Source organism: Budorcas taxicolor, chromosome 7, assembly GCF_023091745.1.
Source record: "Budorcas taxicolor isolate Tak-1 chromosome 7, Takin1.1, whole genome shotgun sequence".
Lineage (NCBI taxonomy): Eukaryota > Metazoa > Chordata > Mammalia > Artiodactyla > Bovidae > Budorcas > Budorcas taxicolor.
The window spans coordinates 24,517,503-24,537,121 of NC_068916.1; the positions used below are offsets into that span (position 1 = coordinate 24,517,503).

Genomic DNA, 19,619 nt, shown 5'->3' on the forward strand with positions numbered 1-19,619 from the left:
GCCATAATATCTTTTGGTTTTCTGTATATGATACAAATATGTATGTCTGATTTTGCTCTCCCTTATTTTTTAATGTGTTTTGCTCATGATGTCTATTTCCTTCTGTGTTTCCTAAACATTTTTTTTTAACTATAAAATTGTATTTGTTGAACTTCATAGTATTCTTTTGAGGCCTCATTTAAAGGTGACTTATCTTCAAAAAGGACTTGCATTTGCACATACCAGCCACCTTGGTAACCTCATTAAAAGAAATGTCTTGAGGATTTTGGACTTCACAGAGTAAACTGGTGCTAGAAATCCATTGGAAAATTTACTTTGGTTTGCAAATGCTCAGGAAAGTAGCTTTTCTACCTTCACTCAGTGCCAAAGTTACTACAGACACATTTCTTGATTTTTCTCCTTTTATGGTACAAAGGAAACATATACAGGGTGTCTCCTCATACTGAGCTCACACTGAGTTTGTAAAATCTTTGGGGTCTCCCTTTACACAGAGGTCTTGAGTTTCTACTTTGTAAAGATCCTGGGCTTTGTCTTCTGTCCAGTTCCTGTTGGCTCTCAACGTCTAAACTGATCACCAGGATTAAGCATAAGTGGGGCTTCAGTCAGCCTTATACTCTGGCTTCCTGTTCTCATTTTGTTTCTGGCAGGTGAGGGATCCTAACTTCTTTCCAGTTCAGAGGTAAATTTAAAAAGTGTTCCTTCCCCCCCCCCCCCCCCCCCCCCTCTCATTTTGTACTCTGTTCAACATTTTAAAGTGTTTTCAGTGAGAATTTTTCCCACAGTTGTTGTACATTTTCCTGATAGCACACCTCTATGAAAACTACAGATCAATTTTCCTCATGAATAATAATACAAAAATCCTCAACAAAACACTAGCTTCTGAACCAAATTCAGGAGCACAAAAGGCATCTAAATCAAAAAGGAGGAATTAAAATTACTTTTGTTTGCAGATGATATATGTATAAACCACTAAAGATTTTGCAAAAAACTCATTAGAAGTAATGAATAAATTCAGTAAAGTAGCAAGATATAAAAACACAAAAAGGAGTTGCATTTCCACACATTAATAATGAACAATCTAAAAGGAAGTCAAGAAAAGATTTCTATTTACAGTACCGTAGCATCATAAAGAATTAAATACTTGGGAATTAACTTAACCGGAGAGGTGAATACGTATACAATGAAAACTAAAAAACATTTCTGAAAGAAATTAAAGAAGATAAATAAATGAAAACACGTCTCAGATTCATAACTTAGAAGACTTAATATTGTTAAGATGTCAGTATTATCCAAAGTGGCGTACAAATTCAGTGCAATCCCTATCAAGTTTTGATGGTTTTTTGTGCAGAAATTTAAAAAAATCTATCCTAAAATTTACAGGGAATCTCAGCAGACTCTGAATAACTAAAACAACCTTGAAAAATAGGAACAAAGCTGGAGACTCACACTTCCTAATTTCAAAACTTACTAGAAAGCTACAGTAATCAAAACCTGTGTTACTGGCATAAAAACAGACATACAAATCAATGAAATAGAACAGAGATCCCAGAATTAAACCTTCACATATATGGCCAAATGCTTTCTACATGGGTGCCAAGATCGTTCAATGGAGAAAGGACAGTCTTTCAACCAGTAGTGCTGGGAAAACTGAGTATCCACATGCAGAAAATTGAAGTTGGACTCTAATCCTACATATAAAATTTAACTCAAAATGGATCAAAGTTCTAAATGTCAGATCTAAAACTATAAAAGTCCTACAATAAAATAAAAGGCAAAAGTTCCACAACATTGAATTTGACAATGATTTCTTAGACATTGCACCAAAGGGACAGAATATAAAAGAAAAACAGACAAACTTCATGAAAATTGAAAACTACATGAAAAGACACTACTAACAGAGTAAAAACCCACAAACTGGGAGAAAATATCTGAAAATCAATCTGATAAAGAGACTCAAATCCAGAATATACAAAGAAAAAAATTGATCAAAAACAACAAAAAAATCAAACAGCCTAAATAAAAAATGGGCAAAGACCTGAACAGATATTTCTCCAAAGAAGTTATACAAAGCCAATAAGTGCATGAAAAGATAATCAACGTCACCTATTATTAGAGAAATACAAGTCAAATCCCGAATAAGATAACACTTCATAGCTATTAGGATGGCTACTATATTGTAACCCTGCTTATTTAACTTATATGCAGAGTACATCTTGAGAAACACTGGACTGGAAGAAACATAAGCTGGAATCAAGATTGCCGGGAGAAATATCAATAACCTCAGATATGCAGATGACACCACTCTTATGGCAGAAAGTGAAGAGGAACTAAAAAACCTCTTGATGAAAGTGAAAGAGGAGAGTGAAAAAGTTGGCTTAAAGCTCAACATTCAGAAAACAAAGATCATGGCAACTGGTCCCATCACTTCATGGGAAATAGATGGGGAAACAGTGGAAACAGTGTCAGATTTTCTATTTTGGGGCTCCAAAATCACTGCAGATGGTGACTGCAGCCATGAAATTAAAAGACACTTACTCCTTGGAAGAAAAGTTATGACCAACCTAGATAGCATATTCAAAAGCAGAGACATTACTTTGCCAACTAAGGTCTGTCTAGTCAAGGCTATGGTTTTTCCAGTAGTCATGGATGGATGTGAGAGTTGGACTGTGAAGAAGGCTGAGCGCCAAAGAATTGATGCTTTTGAACTGTGGTGTTGGAGAAGACTCTTGAGAGTCCCTTGGACTGCAAGGAGATCAGCCCTGGGATTTCTTTGGAAGGAATGATGCTAAAGCTGAAACTCCAGTACTGTGGCCACCTCACGCGAAGAGTTGACTCACTGGAAAAGACTCTGATGCTGGGAGGGATTGGGGGCAGGAGGAGAAGGGGATGACAGAGGATGAGATGGCTGGATGGCATCACTGACTCGATGGATGTGAGTCTGAGTGAACTCTGGGAGTTGGTGATGGACAGCGAGGCCTGGCATGATGCAATTTGTGGGGTCGCAAAGAGTTGTATACGATTGAGCTACTGAACTGAAGTGAACTGAACTGAACTATTAAAATAGAAAATGTGTTGGTGAAGATATGAAGAAACTGAAACCCTTGTAACCTATTGGCAGAAATTGCAAATTGTGTGGTAACTCTGGAAAATGTTACATAGTTCCTAAAAAAATTAAAAATAAAATTAGTCTATGATCCAAGAATTCTACTTCTGGGTATATACTCAAGAGAATGAAAAGCCAGGTCTTTAAGAGATATTAGTATATCCATATTCATAGCAACATTATTCATAATAGCTAAAAATGTGAAAGCAACCCACGAATACATGAATAAATAAGTAGATAAGCAAAAGGTGTTTTACATATATGTATATATATGTGTATATATATATATAAACATACATACATATATATGTACAGACATTGGAATAATAGCCTTTAAAAAGATGGGAATGTTGACTTAAGCTACAGTATAGCTAAATATTGAGGGCCTTATGGTAAAGGATATGTCAGTCATAAAAGGACATTTATGGTGTGATTCCATATGTATGAGATACATAGAGTGGACAAATTCATGGAGATAGAAAAGCAAGATGGAGGTTACCAGGGACTGGGAAGAGAGGAGAATGGGGAGTTACTATTAAGGGGTACAGAGTTTCAGGCTTACGAGATTAAGAGTCCTGGGGATGGATGGCGGTTGCTGTACAACATAGTGAATGTACTCAACACCATCAAACCATACACTTAATATAGGTAAGATGTCAATTTTGTTATATGTATTTGCCACAATTTTTTTAAAAAGGGTTTTAAGGGGAATAAAGATATTCATGTTGGCATCTCTGGAACCTATGAATTCTATCTTATATGGCAAATAAATAACATTGCAAATATGGTTCAATTAAGGGTCTTCAGATGGGGAGATTTTCCTGGATATTACCATAGTGGGTCTAAAATGCAATCACATGTAGCTTTTTAAGAGGAAGGAAGAGTGGAACACAGACAAAGAAGAGAAGGCAGTGATTTTAGGGAGGTATGTACTGAAGTGCTATGGTCAAAGGAAAAGAATGCAGGTAGCAAAGAATCTGGAAGGGATCAGGACTGAATGCCACCCTAGAAACTTCAAAGAGAGCATGGTTTTGCAGACACCTTGATTTTTGGTCCAGTAAAACTGATTATGGCCTCCAGAACTTTGGCAGAATACACTCCTCTCATTTTAAACCACCAAGGTTGTGGTAACAGTCACAACAGTCATAGGACACTGATACATTGACATTTACTATAATGGGAAAACTGAAAAAGAGGTTTCTGCACAGATGAAAATACAATTTTTGATTTAGACATTATTTCTGAGGTGTACATGAAAATTTGATAATTTACATCAAATAAAAATGTAAAGAATGGAGCGAAACGTGATTCCTTAGAGAGACAGCATAGCAGAGAATACAGCAGGGCCCAGGCTTGAGCCCCACAGCATGGGAACACTGGGAAATTATGTGCAGACTGAGAATCCAACAAAAGAGGGCACTTGCTGACTTTGATCTGTTGAGGAGAGACAAAAAAAAAAAAGAAAAACAAAAACTGGAGTAGCAACACTCATATCGGAGAAAATAGACTTTAAAATAAAGGCTGTTACGAGATAATAGGAAACTAGATAACGATCAAGGGATTAAGAACATATAACTATTGTAAATATATATGCACCCAACATAGGAGCAGCTCAATATATAAGGCAACCACTAACAGTCAAAGCTATGACAAACCTAGACAGCATATTAGAAAGCAGAGACATTTCTTTGCCGACAAAGGTCTGTATAACGAAAGCTACGGTCTTTCCAGTAGTCATGTATATATGTGAGAGTTGGGACTATAAAGAAGGCTGAGTGTTGAAGAATTGATGCTTTTGAACTGTGGTATTGGAGAAGACTCTTGAGAGTCCCTTGGACTGCAAGGAGATCAAACCAGCCAATTTTAAAGGAAATCAATCCTGAATATTCATTGGAAGGACTGATGCTAAAGCTGAAGCTCCAGTACTTTGGCCACCCGATATGAAGAGCTGACTCATTAGAAAAGAACCTGATGCTGGGAAAGATTGAAGGCAGGAGGAGAAGGTGATGACAGAGGACGAGATGGTTGGATGGCATCACCGACTCAGTGGACATGAGTTTGAGCCAGCTCCAGGAGATGCTGTGCTGCAGTCCATGGGGTCGCAAAGAGTCGGACACAGCTGAGCAACTGAACAACAGTCATAAAAGGGGAAACTGACAGTAACACAATAATAGTAGGGGATTTTAACACCTCCTTTATATCAATGGACGGATCATCAAGAGAGAAAATCAGTAAGGAAACATAGGCCTTAAATGACAGAATGGACTGAACAGACTTAATTGATATAAAGCAGTCCATCCAAAAGGGGCAAAACATACATTCTTCTCACATGCACATGGAATGTTCTCCAGGATTGACCACTTGTTGGGCTACAAAGCAAGCCTGGGTAAATTTAAGAAAACTGAAATCATCTGCAGCATCTATTTCAACCACAACACTATGAGATAAGGAATAAATCACAAGAAAAAAGTGTAAAAACCACAAATATATGGAGGCTAAATAATATGTACCAAACAACAACGGGTAACTGAGTAGCCATTCTCTAACACCAGATACAAAAATAAACTCAAAATGGATTAAAGACCTAAATGTAAAACTGGATACTATAGAACTCATAGATGAAAATACATGCAGTACACGCTTTGAAATAAATTGCAGCAACATCTTATTGGATCTACCTCCTAGATTAATGAAAATAAAAACAAAAATAAACAGACCTAATTAAACTTAAAAGTGGAAATCATTAAAAAAAAAAAAAGCCCACAGAATGGGAGAAAATATTTGCAAATGGTGTGACTTACATAGGATTAATTTCCAAATTATGCAAACAGTTCAGGTTGCTCAATATAAGAAAAGTCAAAATATGGGCATAAGATCTAAATAGACATTTCTTCACAGAAGACAAATAGATAGCCAGAAAACAAATGAAAAGATGTTTCAAAATCATTAATTATTGGAGAAATGCAAATCAAAACTATAGTGAGTTATCACCTCACATCAGTCAAAATGGCCATCATCAAAAAGTCTACGAACGGTAAATGCTGGAGGTGTACAGAAAAGGGAGCACTTTTACACTGCTGGTGGGAATGTAAACTGGTATATCCACTATGGAGAACAGTATGGAGGTTCCTTAAAAAACTAAAAACAGAGCTATCATATAATCCTGCAATCCCATTTCTGGGCATGCATCTGGAGAAAACCAGAATTTGAAAAGATACATTCACCCTAACATTCACTGCAGCACTATGTATCATAGCCAAGATAAGGACAGCATAAAAGTCCACTGACAGATGAATGATTAAAGATGATGTGTTGCATGTATACAGTGGAATATCACTCAGTCATAAAAAGAGTGAAATAATGCTATTTGTAGCAACACGGATGGACCTGGAGATTATTATACTCAATGAAGCATGTCGGACAAAGACAAATATGATGTGATACCACTTATATGTGGAATCTAAAAAAATGATACAAACAAATTTATTTAGAAAACAGAAACAGACTCACAGACTTAGAAAAGAAACTTAAAGTTACCAAAGGGAAAAGGTGGAAGGGAAGTATAAATTAGGAGGTGGCTATTAACACATATACTATTATATAAAATATATAATCAGTAAGTACCTACTGCATAGCATAGGGACCTCTACTTAATATTCTATAATACCTTAAATGGAAAAGAAATTTGAAAAATGTTAAATATGACTGAATCACTTTGCTATACACCTGAAACTATACAATGCTGTAAATCAACTATGTGCTGTGTGTGTTGTGCTAAATAGCTTCAGTCAAGTCTCTTTGTGACCTTGTGAACCATAGCTTGCCAGGCTCCTCTGTCCATGGGATACTCCAGGCAAGAATATTGCAGTGGGTTGCCATGCCCTCCTCCAGGAGATCGTACCAACCCAAGTATCGAACTTGCATCTCTTATGTCTCTGGTATTCGTAGGCAGGTTCTATATCACCAGGGAAGCCCTCCTCCAGCCCTACTCCAATATTAGCTAAAAATATCATAATGTGAAAAAAGATAATATAAATATGATGTTTAAATTCTGGAAGAAGAGCCTTTTGCCAGATGTGTAATATTAGATGTCAGTGAATGCCATGACTATAAAAGAGACTTTTACATGATGTAATTAGCTTGAAATATTAATTTATAAGCAATATATATTTTGACAATATACTATTTTCTTTCATATATTTAAAAATTATTAATTAGCCTAAGTAAAATAGCCGATACATTTTTTCCCAGAAGCAATATTTAAAAATTTAGAAATATTTTCTCAAGCATCCAATGAAAAATAAAATCAGAAATGAAAAAGAAGTTACAATCAACACCACAAAATACAGAGGATCATAAGAGATTCAGTTCAGTTCAGTTTAGTCGCTCAGTTGTGTCCAAATCTTTGCGACCCCATGAATCGCAGGACACCAGGCCTCCCTGTCCATCACCAACTCCCGGAGTTCACTCAGACTCATGTCCATCAAGTCAGTGATGCCATCCAGCCATCTCATCCTCTGTTGTCCCCTTCTCCTCATGCCCCCAATCCCTCCCAGCATCAGAGTCTTTTCCAATGAGTCAACTCTTCACATGAGGTGGCCAAAGTACTGGAGTTTCAGCTTTAGCATCATTCCCTCCAAAGAAATCCCAGGGCTGATCTCCTTCAGAATGGACTGGGTGGATCTCCTTGCAGTCCAAGGGACTCTCAAGAGTTTTCTCCAACACCACAGTTCAAAAGCATTAATTCTTCAGTGCTCAGCCTTCTTCACAGTCCAACTCTCACATCCATACATGACCACTGGAAAAACCATAGCCTTGACTAGACAGACCTTAGTCGGCAAAGTAATGTCTCTGCTTTTGAATATGCTATCTGGTTGGTCATAACTTTTCTTCCAAGGAGTAAGTGTCTTTTAATTTCATGGCTGCAGTCACCATCTGCAGTGATTTTGGAGCCCCAAAATATAAAGTCTGACACTGTTTCCACTGTTTCCCCATCTATTTCCCATGAAGTGATGGGGCCGGATGCCATGATCTTCGTTTTCTGAATGTTGAGCTTTAAGCCAACTTTTTCGCTCTCCTCCTTCACTTTCATCAAGAGGCTTTTTAGCTCCTCTTCACTTTCTGCCATAAGGGTGGTGTCATCTGCATAGCTGAGGTTTTTGATATTTCTCCCAGCAATCTTGATTTCAGCTTGTGTTTCTTCCAGTCCAGCATTTCTCATGATGTACTCTGCATATAAGTTAAATAAGCAGGGTGACAATATACAGCCTTGATGGACTCCTTTTCCTATTTGGAACCAGTCTGTTGTTCCATGTCCAGTTCTAACTGTTGCTTCCTGACCTGCATACAGATTTCTCAAGAGACAGGTCCGGTGGTCTGGTATTCCCATCTCTTTCAGAATTTTCCACAGTTTATTGTGATCCACGCAGTCAAAGGCTTTGGCATAGTCAATAAAGCAGAAATAGATGTTTTTCAGGAACTCTCCTGCTTTTTCCATGATCCAGCAGATGTTGGCAATTTGATCTCTGGCTCCTCTGCCTTTTCTAAAACCAACTTGAACATCAGGAAGTTCACGGTTCACGTATTGCTGAAGCCTGGCTTGGAGAATTCTGAGCATTACTTTACCAGAGTGTGAGATGAGTGCAATTGTGTGGTAGTTTGAGCATTCTTTGGCATTGCCTTTCTTTGGGATTGGAATGAAAACTGACCTTTTCCAGTCCTGTGGCCACTGCTGAGTTTTCCAAATTTGCTGGCATATTGAGTGCAGCACTTTCACAGCATCATCTTTCAGGATTTGAAACAGCTCAACTGGAATTCCATCACCTCCACTAGCTTTGTTCATAGTGATGCTTTCTAAGGCCGACTTGACTTCACATTCCAGGATGTCTGGCTCTAGATGAGTGATCACACCATCGTGATTATCTGGGTCGTGAAGATCTTTTTTGTACAGTTCTTCCATGTATTCTTGCCACCTCTTCTTAATATCTTCTGCTTCTGTTAGGTCCATAGCATTTCTGTCCTTTATTGAGTCCATTTTTGCATGAAATGGTCCCTTTGTATCTCTAATTTTCTTGAAGAGATCTCTAGTCTTTCCCATTCTGTTGTTTTCCTCTATTTCTTTGCATTGATCGCTGAAGAAGGCTTTCTTATCTCTTCTTGCTATTCTTTGGAACTCTGCATTCAGATGCTTATATCTTTCCTTTTCTCCTTTGCTTTTCACTTCTCTTCTTTTCACAGCTATTTGTAAGGCCTCCCCAGACAGCCATTTTGCTTTTTTGCATTCATAAGTGATTAGGATGAATAATTGCATACAAAAAACTGGATAACCTATAATAATGAATAAATTCCTAGAAATATGCAATGTCTCAAGACTGATTCAGGAAGAAATAGAGAGTATGAAAGACCAATTCCCAGTAATGAAATTGATTCATTAATCAGATAATTTCCAATAAACAAAACTCAAGGACCAGATAGCTCCACAGGCAAATTTACCTAATATTTAAAGAAGAGTTTACAATTATCCTTCCCAAACTATTCCCCAAAATTTAAGAGGAAGGAACGCATCAAAATGTATTCCACGAGGCAAGTATCACCCTGATACCCAAATTAGACAAAGACCACATAGGAAAAGAAAATTACAGGTCAATATTTCTGATGAACATAGATCCAAAAATCTTCAAAAAAAGGCTAGAAAATAAAATTCAACAATACATTAAAAGGATCACTACATCATGATTAAGTTAGGTCCATCTCAGAGCTGAAAGGATAGTGCAATATTCACAAATCAATATTTACCTGATACACCAGGTAAACCAAGTGAGCAATAAAAAATAAAAAAGGTCATCTCAAAAGGCGCAGAAAAAGATTTTGACAAAATCAACATTTATTTAGAACAAAAAAGCTTTTAACGATGTGGAAATAGAAGACATATACCTCGATATTTAATAAGGCCATATATGACAAAAGCACTGTCAACATCTTACTCAATGGTCAATAGGTGAAAGCATGTCCTCTAAAATCAGGAACAGGATAAAGATGCCTACTTTCACCATGTTCATTCAACATAGTGTGGGAAGTTCTAGCCACCATAGTCAGACAAGAAAAACAATCCAAACTGGAAGAAAGAAGTAAAACTATCACTCTTTGCATATGACATGATCCTATATGCAAAAAATCCTAAAGATGCCACCAAAATACTATTAGAACTAATACATGAATTCAGAAAAGTAGCAGAATACAAAATCAATATACAGAAATCTGTTGCACTTCTAAATACTAGTAATGCATCATCAGAAAAGGAAAATAAGAAAACAGTCCCATTTATAATTACATCAAAGAATAAAATATTTAACAGTAAATCTAACTAAGAAGGTACAAGACTTGCATTGAAGACTATATGGCATTAATGAAAGAAACTGAAGACAACAAAAGGTGATGGAAAGATAGACTGAACTCATAAACTGGCAGAATTTTTATTGTTAAAATGACCATACCACTTAAAGCAATCTACAAATTTATTGCAACCCTTGTCAAAATACTGCTTGCACTTTCCAGAGAATTTGGACAAATAATTTCAAAATTTATTTGGAAACAAAAAGACCCTGAATAGCCAAAGCAATCTAGAAAGAGAGGAATAAAGCTGTAGGTAACACACATGCCCTCATTTTAAATGATACTACAAAGCAGCAGTAATTAAGAGTCTAGAACCAAACAGGGAGAAAGATAGACATTGACCAATAGAACAGAACAGAAAGACCAGAAATAAATTAGTTTTCTATGGTTAATTAACCTATGACAAAGGAGACAAGAATATACATTGAGAAAGGACAGCTTTTCTACAAATGGTATTGGGAAAACTGGACAACTACATGCATAAGAACCAAACTGAACTACTTTCCCACATCGTATATAGAAATAAACTCAAAATGGATCCAAGTGTTAAATTTAAGACCTGAAACCACAAAATTCCTAGAAGAAAGCATAGGTAGTATGCTCTTTGACAGCAGTTTTAGCAATATATTTTTTGGGGGGGATTTCTCTACTCAGGCAAGGCAAACAAAAGCAAAAATAACCAAATGGGAATATGTCAAACTAAAAATTTGTCAACAAATGAAAAGGCAGCTTACTGAATGTGAGAAGATATTTGCAAACAATATATCCTGTAAGAAGTTAATATCCAAAATATACAAAGTACTCATACCATCAACATCAAAAATCCCTAAACAATTCAGTTAAAAAGTGGGCAGAGGCTCTGAAGAGAAATTTTTTCCAAAGACATTCTGATGGTCAACAGGTACATAAAAAGATGCTCAGAATTACTAATCATCAGGAGAATGAAAATCAAAACCATGATGAAATATCACCTCACATCTGTCAGAATGGTTATCATCAAAAAAACAAAAACAAGTGTTGGCAGTATGTGGAAAAAAGAAAATCCTCTTATACTGTTGGTGGGAGTGTAATTGGTGTGGTCACTATGGAAGGCAGTAGGGAGATTCTTTAGAAAGTTAAACACAGAACTTCCATATGATCCAGCAATTTTGCTCCTAGGTATTAACTCAAAGAAAATAATAGTACTAATTCAAAAAGGGATAAGCACCCTGATGTTCAGTGTGGCAATATTTACATTAGTCAAGATATAGAAGCATTCATTCGTCTAAGTGTCCAATGATAGATTAATAGATAAAGAAGATAGAACCTGTCATTTGTTAACAGGTTTTAGGTTGACATAGTCCCATTTGGTTATTTTTGCTTTCATGTGCCTTGCCCAGGTAGACAAATCAAAAACACAAAAAAAATATTGTTAAGATTGCTGTCACAGAACTACTACCTATGTTTTCTTCTTGGAATTTTATGGTTTCAGGTCTTAAATTTAAAATTTTAATCCACTTTGAGTTTATTTCTGTATATGGTGTGGCAAAGTATTTCTGTGAGGTTTATACACACAATGGACTATTAGTCATCCAAAAGGAAAAGAAATCTTGCCATTTGCAACAAATATTTAGATCTAGAGGATACTATGGTAAATGAAATAAGTCAGACAAAGAAAGACAAATACTGTCTGATCTCACATACATGTGGAATTAAAAAAATGAAAACAAGCAAACAAATCAAAATAAAAAGAAACTCTTAGATACAGAGAGCAAAGGGGTGACTGCCAGAGGGAGGGGGTAGTGGGTATATGAAATAGATGAAAGGTATTAAGATATAAAAAGCTCCAGTGATGAAATAAGCAATGCAAGTCTTATACAGTATAAGGAATATGATCAATAACACTGTAATAACTTTGTTTAGGGACAGATCATTACTAGACTTATCGTGGTGACCATTTCATAATGTATGCATATGTCAGCACTATGCAGTACACTTGAAACTATCAAAATATTATAAGCCAACTTTCCTATTTCAAAATTAAAAACAAAAAACTTTCTTCATAGATGCATATACCTGAAGTGAGACAAAAGAGAGCACAGTTAGTTCAGTTGCTCAGTCATGTCCGACTCTTTGCGACCCCATGGACTGCAGCACGCCAGGCCTCCCTGTCCACCACCAACTCCCAGAGTCCACCCAAACTCATGTCCATTGAGTCGGTGATGCCATCCAGCCATCTCATCCTCTGTCGTCCCCTTCTCCTCCTGCCTCCAATCCCTCCCAGCATCAGGGTCTTTTCCAATGAGTCAACTCTTTGCATCAGGTGGCCAAAATATTGGAGTTTCAGCTTCAACATCAGTCCTTCCAAAGAATACCCAGGACTGATCTCCTTTAGGATGGACTGGTTGGATCTCCTTGCTGTCCAAGGCACTCACTGTCTTCCATTAAAAGAGCAAGTCCTCTTAGTACATAGAATTTTCTTTAAGAATCCCACAAGATTTCCAAATTATAGAGTAATCAGCAAATACACACACACACACATCTACGTATACATTTGTGCATGCAACAAACATGGATATGTGTATATTTATGTGTATGCATATATGAAATATATGTGTATATGACACAAAACATATTCAAATCCTCCAATGAGTATTTGTTCCTTAACGTGGATTAACATGAAGAAGTAATTAATAACTCCCCCCCGCCTCTGCTGCCAAAAAACGCATAGTCAACCACATTGCTTTTGCTCCAGGGAAGTCCCTGGGAGGGAAGGAAAAAGATTCCTACTTGACAAGAGGTGCTTCCTGGGAAATTCACATATGTAACTAGAAACACAATGACATTGTGGTCATCACAGAACTCTCAGGGCAAGGCAGCTAAGCTTGAACTTGGATGGGCTCTGTGTCTTTACACAGGTTACCTAAATAGCTGTGTGCTGGCTTTTCTTCCACAACTCTGATTCTTCTTGCTCCAGCAGGTATCACCAGCACTTCTACATAACCTGTAAAAGTCAATAAAACATGAAATACATATTGAGTTTCGTCTAATTCTTTTTTCTTCACTGACTTTCCCTATTTTCTTTTGGTTTTGGCTTTTGATGTGATATTTCAATACCTATATAAAGAAAAAAATCATCTATAAAAGCTGTCATAAATTCAAGTTGAGAAGTTTATTTGAGCAACACTGAGAATTCAAAACTATCATGAGCAAATGGGTGACTGTATTCTATGTTAAAAAGCTTCCCAACAGCTTATGAATTATAAGGTGAGAAAAAGCACATGCGTAGCTTGGTTAGAAACACAGTGAATCCTGGAACAGAGCAAACTAACTTAAGTTCTGCTCATGGAACTCCTGTAAATCAGAAAGTCTAGGGAGAAGGAAACATAGCTGGAGAGCATACAGATGGTGGATGTGGGTCCCTGAAATAGTTGAGTATTGGACAAGAAAGAGCAAGCCTTTCCTGGGAGATGAACAAAGGGTTTTGAAACTTGAGCCAGAGACAAGTAAGATAAGATAATTAAGTAAAATAATAAGTAAGGCCACACCAGGCAATCTGACGTCACCCTGAAAGGGATCAGATGGCTAGGAGCAAGATACAATTAGGGATTTTTTAGGAAATACACTTTAGCAGTGGTTAGGAATGTAATGCCTGAAGTGAAACAAGAGAGTAAGATAAACTTGGATAGAAGAAAAAGTACGCATAAAAAGTCAAAATCAAGACTTCATTTTCTCAGTATTTCTGTATAGCTACACATAGGTCTAATAAACATCTAATTTTCAAAGCTATTGATAAAAAGGTATAATAGCTAACCTCAGAGTTGTCTCCTATTGATTAATTATTCAAATTCCTGAAACTGTTGACAATTATTTGCTGTTTACCAAAAGGTAGCAGACACCCCACCTGGTGGCAGTGCCTGGGATTAGAGGTCTGTGCTTTTCAAATCAGTATTTCCAATAGAGAATAAATTTTTAGTAACACTAAATCACACAAGTACTTCCATTTTGTTACATGAATGCAGTATGCAGCAATGAAAACAGACACAAACACTTACTTCCTATTTGCATACAGAAATGAGGTAAGATGATTTCTGTACTCAATGAGTCTAGAATCGAATTGGAAAGATAAGACACCAATATCTTACACAAAAATGAGTTAAATAAAGCTTTCAAAATTAAGCTTAGAAGATCATATTCAAAATAAAACGGCTAATTTTCCAATGAAGAATGTAAATTAAAGTTGTTTAAACCATCCCCCTTATCTGATCACATCACCACTCAGAAGTTTTGCTGCTATTTTAACTCAGAAGTGGGATTTCAGCGCGCCCCCCCTGCCCCCCCTCCGCCCCGTTTTAAGTGGTTCTATACATTACTGATGTTTGAGTAACACTGGCACCAGTAGGGATCACAATGGTTCAGAAAAGAGAATGTTTCATATAGTCAAGGAGAGCTTCATAAAGAAGCAAAAAGATTAACTGTCTTTGAAGAATGGATAGGATTTGGATATACAAGTGACCCTTAAACAAAACAATGCATGAGTTAAGAGTGCTAATCTGCCCTGTAGTAAAAAAATCTGAGTATATTAAATAGTGGACCCTCTGTATACGTGGTTCCTTTGTATCTGTGGTTCTACATCTGAAGACTTAAAAACTGCAGATTGTGTGCATTGTAGTATTTACTATTTTTAAAAATCCATATATAAGTGGACCCATGCAGTTATTTGAGAGACAACTGTATATAAAAAAGAGTGAGTTCACCATATGTAAATAAAAGTAACATGGTAAGTGGTATTTTTTGTACCACACAAAATAACTCTGACAGAACGAGAAGGTGTAAGAAGATGGCTATATTAAGAGAATTTAAATGCATGCCCAGGACACTGAATTTACCACTTGAAGCTACTGAACATTCTACAGCAAGGAATGTAATCAGATACTGGTTTGGAGAGGTTTTATCTGATAGTTTGGAAGAGCCTCAGTGATGCAGCTGTGGAGAGCAGTATCGGGAGGCCAATGTAAAAATCCAGGAGTGCTAGAGCCTAAGGCGGAAAATCTCGAAGGCATTGTAAAGGAAAAACAAAACAAAACAAAACTCTGAGTTTGAAAACCAACAGAAAGTGAGGACATAAACACTGAACACAATGTTTCATTATTACTTATGTGAGAATGCAGCCATCATTTATAAAAACAGGAAAGTCAAGTTTGGGTAATAATCTGACAAGTTTTGCAGTTTGTACTCAACAAAACAGTATAACACACTAATAAAAAATATCCAGTAAGAACTCTGGAAATCTGGAACTCCAGGGTAAGGTCAGGCTTTCCTCACCTTTGTGAGGCAGTAATTGAAGCCACAGGAGTAAATGGAGAAAACTGAGATGGAAGAAGTCAAGGACTTAACCTTGGTGATAGAAAGATTGAAAAAAAAAGAAAGAAAGGAAAGAATACAGGAAGGAATAATCCCAAGAAGGTAGAAATCTGTCTATTTTGGTATAGTGGGATCTTAGAGATTAGACTATTTTAAGAAGAGTACTGGTACCAAAACCTGTACAGACATCAAAGAGAAAGGTGACTAAGGGGAGTCCACCGGATGTCACAAACAAGAGGAAACTATTCATCTCTGAGCAAATTAAGGTGTTTGGAGAAGATAAATTTCAGGGTTGTTAAAAACGAAGAGTAGATACAGAAAAGTAGAGGCAGTAACTGTAAATTCCTGTTTGAGTTTAGCAGTAAACCCAGAGGTATATTGTACTTTAGGATAACAGTTATATATAAGTTTATAGTTATATCCAGAGAAATTCTCTGTTATTCAATAGAAACAGCTTAGAGGACAGGTGAGTTAGATTGCATTTAAAGAAGAAAGAGTGGAAGGAAAATATTAAGCAAAGACATTTGATAAGGGATAGCTAAAGTCTGGGGCTCTCGATATTTCTCAGTAAATAAGCTATTTAGCACAATTGAGACTGCATATTTTTAAAAGACGTGAACATACGAGTGGCTATTATTGAGCTCAGAAGCTGAAATAATGATGTCAAGGTCATAAATGTGATCCTCACATCGGACAGTTTGTATCGTACGTACATAGGAACATCCTCTTTTATAACCAGAGATCCCATTCTTAACTGGCCATCTTAAAATGCCCAAGTCAGTATCTCCATGGTAGTAACAATGATAAATGCTATATTTTGAACAACTGCTATGTGCTAGTCACAACTGTACCCCACTCCAGTACTCTTGCCTGGAAAATCCCATGGATGGAGGAGCCTGGTGGGCTTCAGTCCATGGGGTCGCTAAAGAGTCAGACACGACTGAGCGACTTCACTTTCACTTTTCACTTTCATGAATTGGAGAAGGAAATGGCAACCCACTCCAGTGTTCTTGCCTGGAGAATCCCAGGAACAGGGGAGCCTGGTGGGCTGCCGTCTCTAGGGTCGCACAGAGTCGGACACGACTGAAGCGACTTAGCAGCAGCAGCAGCAGTCACAACTGTAGATAGTTAATACAAATTGTTTCATTCAGCCATAATGATATCATCCAAGGCAGATATTTAATAGATTGGAAAATAAAGGTAGAGGAAAAAAAACTTGCCTTTTTCAAGACTGCCTTGCCAGTTATTAGCCGATACAAGCTTTGAACTCAGATCTGTCTGATTACAGCTAGAGCCCACTACTACTATTTCACAGAGTAGAATACATGACACTATGACTCTCTTGCATGGCAAACACACAAATAAAAAGTCTAAGAGCATGCATTTCTTGTACTGGCTTAGTGTCATCATCTCTTGTACTAAGAATAACAGATTTTATGCCCACCGTCTTCTAAATGTATATTGATAACCCTATAGTTCCACAAGTGGCCAAGTATACAATTAACCTTTAAAAATCCCTTAACAAATCAACCCCTGTCCAGGCAAATTAAAATGAAATACATGATATATGTGCTAAGGAGCAAAAATTCTCTTAAGTTGATTTTCTAGCTTGAACAAAAATGATTTTGCAAACTCTCAATAGAGCACAGGGACTGAAAACACCTGCATGTGTCTGCACATGTGTTACTCATACAATATATACAGTGTGTAAGGCCAACTGGACCAAAGTAGGGCTGCAATTCCTTCAAGAAATTCTAGGAAGTCCATAAACTATAAGGATAAAATTGTCTCAAGAGAAATGAATACAGCATTCTTAAAGTCACAAGTAGATGAAGCCCATAGCATAATTAAAGACTCATACAGATTTTTGTTTTTTTAAGTTCTTAATGATGTAATGTTTCATTATTCATTACGTTAATAAATGTTAATGAATCACACACTATATTGGTCATTAGGACTAGGGTATTGAACAAAAAATAGCCATGATATTTTTCCTCATTGATCTTTAAAGTATAGTAGGAAAGGAAAGATCAAAGAGTGTAAAATTACAAAATTACCATACAACTCAACTCTATGGATACCAGTAGAGTATCCATACAGAGAGATAGGAGGTGGAGGTTGTTCAGGGAACGCTTCATTGAAGAAGTGACATCTGAACTGAGACCTGAATGCTAAACAATGCTTGGTCCTTGGAAGAAAAGCTATGACAAATCCAGATAGCTTATTAAAAAGCAAAGACATCACTTTGCCAACAAAGGTCTGTACAGTCAAAGCTATGGTTTTTCCAGTAGTCATGTACAGATGTGAGAGTTGGACCATAAAGAAGGCCGAGCACCAAAGAAGTGATGCTTTTGAATTGTAGTGCTGGAGAAGACTCTTGAGAGTTCCTTGGACAGCAAGGAGATCAAGCCAGTCTATCCTAAAGGAAATCAACCCTGAATATTCATTCATTGGAAACACTGATGCTAAAGTGCCACTTTGGCCACCTGATGTGAAAAGCCAACTCATATATTGGAAAAGACTCTGATGCTGGGAAAGATTGAGAGCTAGAGGAAAAGGGAGTGACAGAGGATGAGATGGTCGAGTGGCATCACTGACTCAATAGACATAAGTTTGAGTGAACTCAGGATCATAGTGAAGGACAAGGAAGCCTGGCATGCTGCAGTTCATGAGGTCGCAAAGAGTTGGACACGACTTAGTGACTGAGAAACAACAACCAGGCAAAGCTAAGAGAACAATATTTTAAAATGCAAGGTGCTAGAGAGAGCATGGTCAGCTTGAGCACCTGTAACAAATCTATTGGTTGCAGCTTAGAGTAGGAAAGTGACCTTGGTAGAGTTGATACCAGAGAGACAAGTAGGAACAACACCACACAAGGCCTTACGGTTCAAGTTTAGAATTTTAGTTTCTTCCGTGAACAGTGTTAAACTAGCAGAGAACTACAAGCACAACAGACTGTTGTAAGGAAATAACAGTATTAGTCTCTGATATTCCCAACAATGTAGGCATTTTAGACATCTTCCAAATATCAGAGGCTGTTAATATAATTTAGAAACTAATAAAACAAAAGTAGAAATTGAAAGTGTAATAAAAACAAAGGAGATTTGAAGTAGAAATTGGGCAGTGGGGGAGGAATGTATTCATCTAACTATAGTCAGAATGAATAGCATTACTGGTTTTTAACCGCAATTTCTGTTGTCTAAGTTTAGTTGAAAAATTAAGTGTTGTTATTACTAAACAAAAACTACCAGTGCTGAATGTGCATCAGTATTCCTCGGTGAACTGTCTCCATGCAGGTAAACAATTATGCAGGAATAGGCTTCAAAAGTTCTAGTATCTTTAAATCTCTTCAGACATCATTTTAACTTTTGCATGATAAAAACATCTCCCATCACAATCAGGCTGAAAAGCTTATGACTGTACTTCTTAGCTGGAAATCAGGGAGCCTTGTACAGCTTTGCCTGACTTTTCTCAATGAGTTCTGACAGATTTTGACTTGCAGAATCTGTCACCTTTTTTCACAGCTTCGGAGATTGAGATTTTGATCTGCAATTTACCCTGGACCTTAGTTATTTTTAGGCTTCAAGTTCTTCAAGCTCACTTATCTTTTATTCTGCTGGGGCCAAGAGAAAGGTTATATATCTGACAGCTGTGTCTAATTTCCTCTTAGGGGCTTTTTTTTAACATCTAGCATGAACTCAGTTTTCATGATTATTCAAATATAAATGGCTTATTCTTCATATTAAAGTATATATTTTGGGGGCACATCTTTCAGTATCTG

The 19,619-nt window shown here is 36.9% G+C and overlaps 1 protein-coding gene across 1 annotated transcript in view; it reads right to left on the reverse strand.

The window, feature by feature from the left end:
• The window catches only part of ADAMTS19 (ADAM metallopeptidase with thrombospondin type 1 motif 19), a 276,785-nt gene that overhangs the window by 64,614 nt on the left and 192,552 nt on the right, over positions 1-19,619 (reverse strand). Inside the window, exon 16 of the mRNA XM_052643941.1 lies at positions 13,398-13,478. Within this exon, the coding sequence (XP_052499901.1) occupies positions 13,398-13,478 (81 nt within the window). The remainder of the gene's footprint in view (positions 1-13,397; positions 13,479-19,619) is intronic.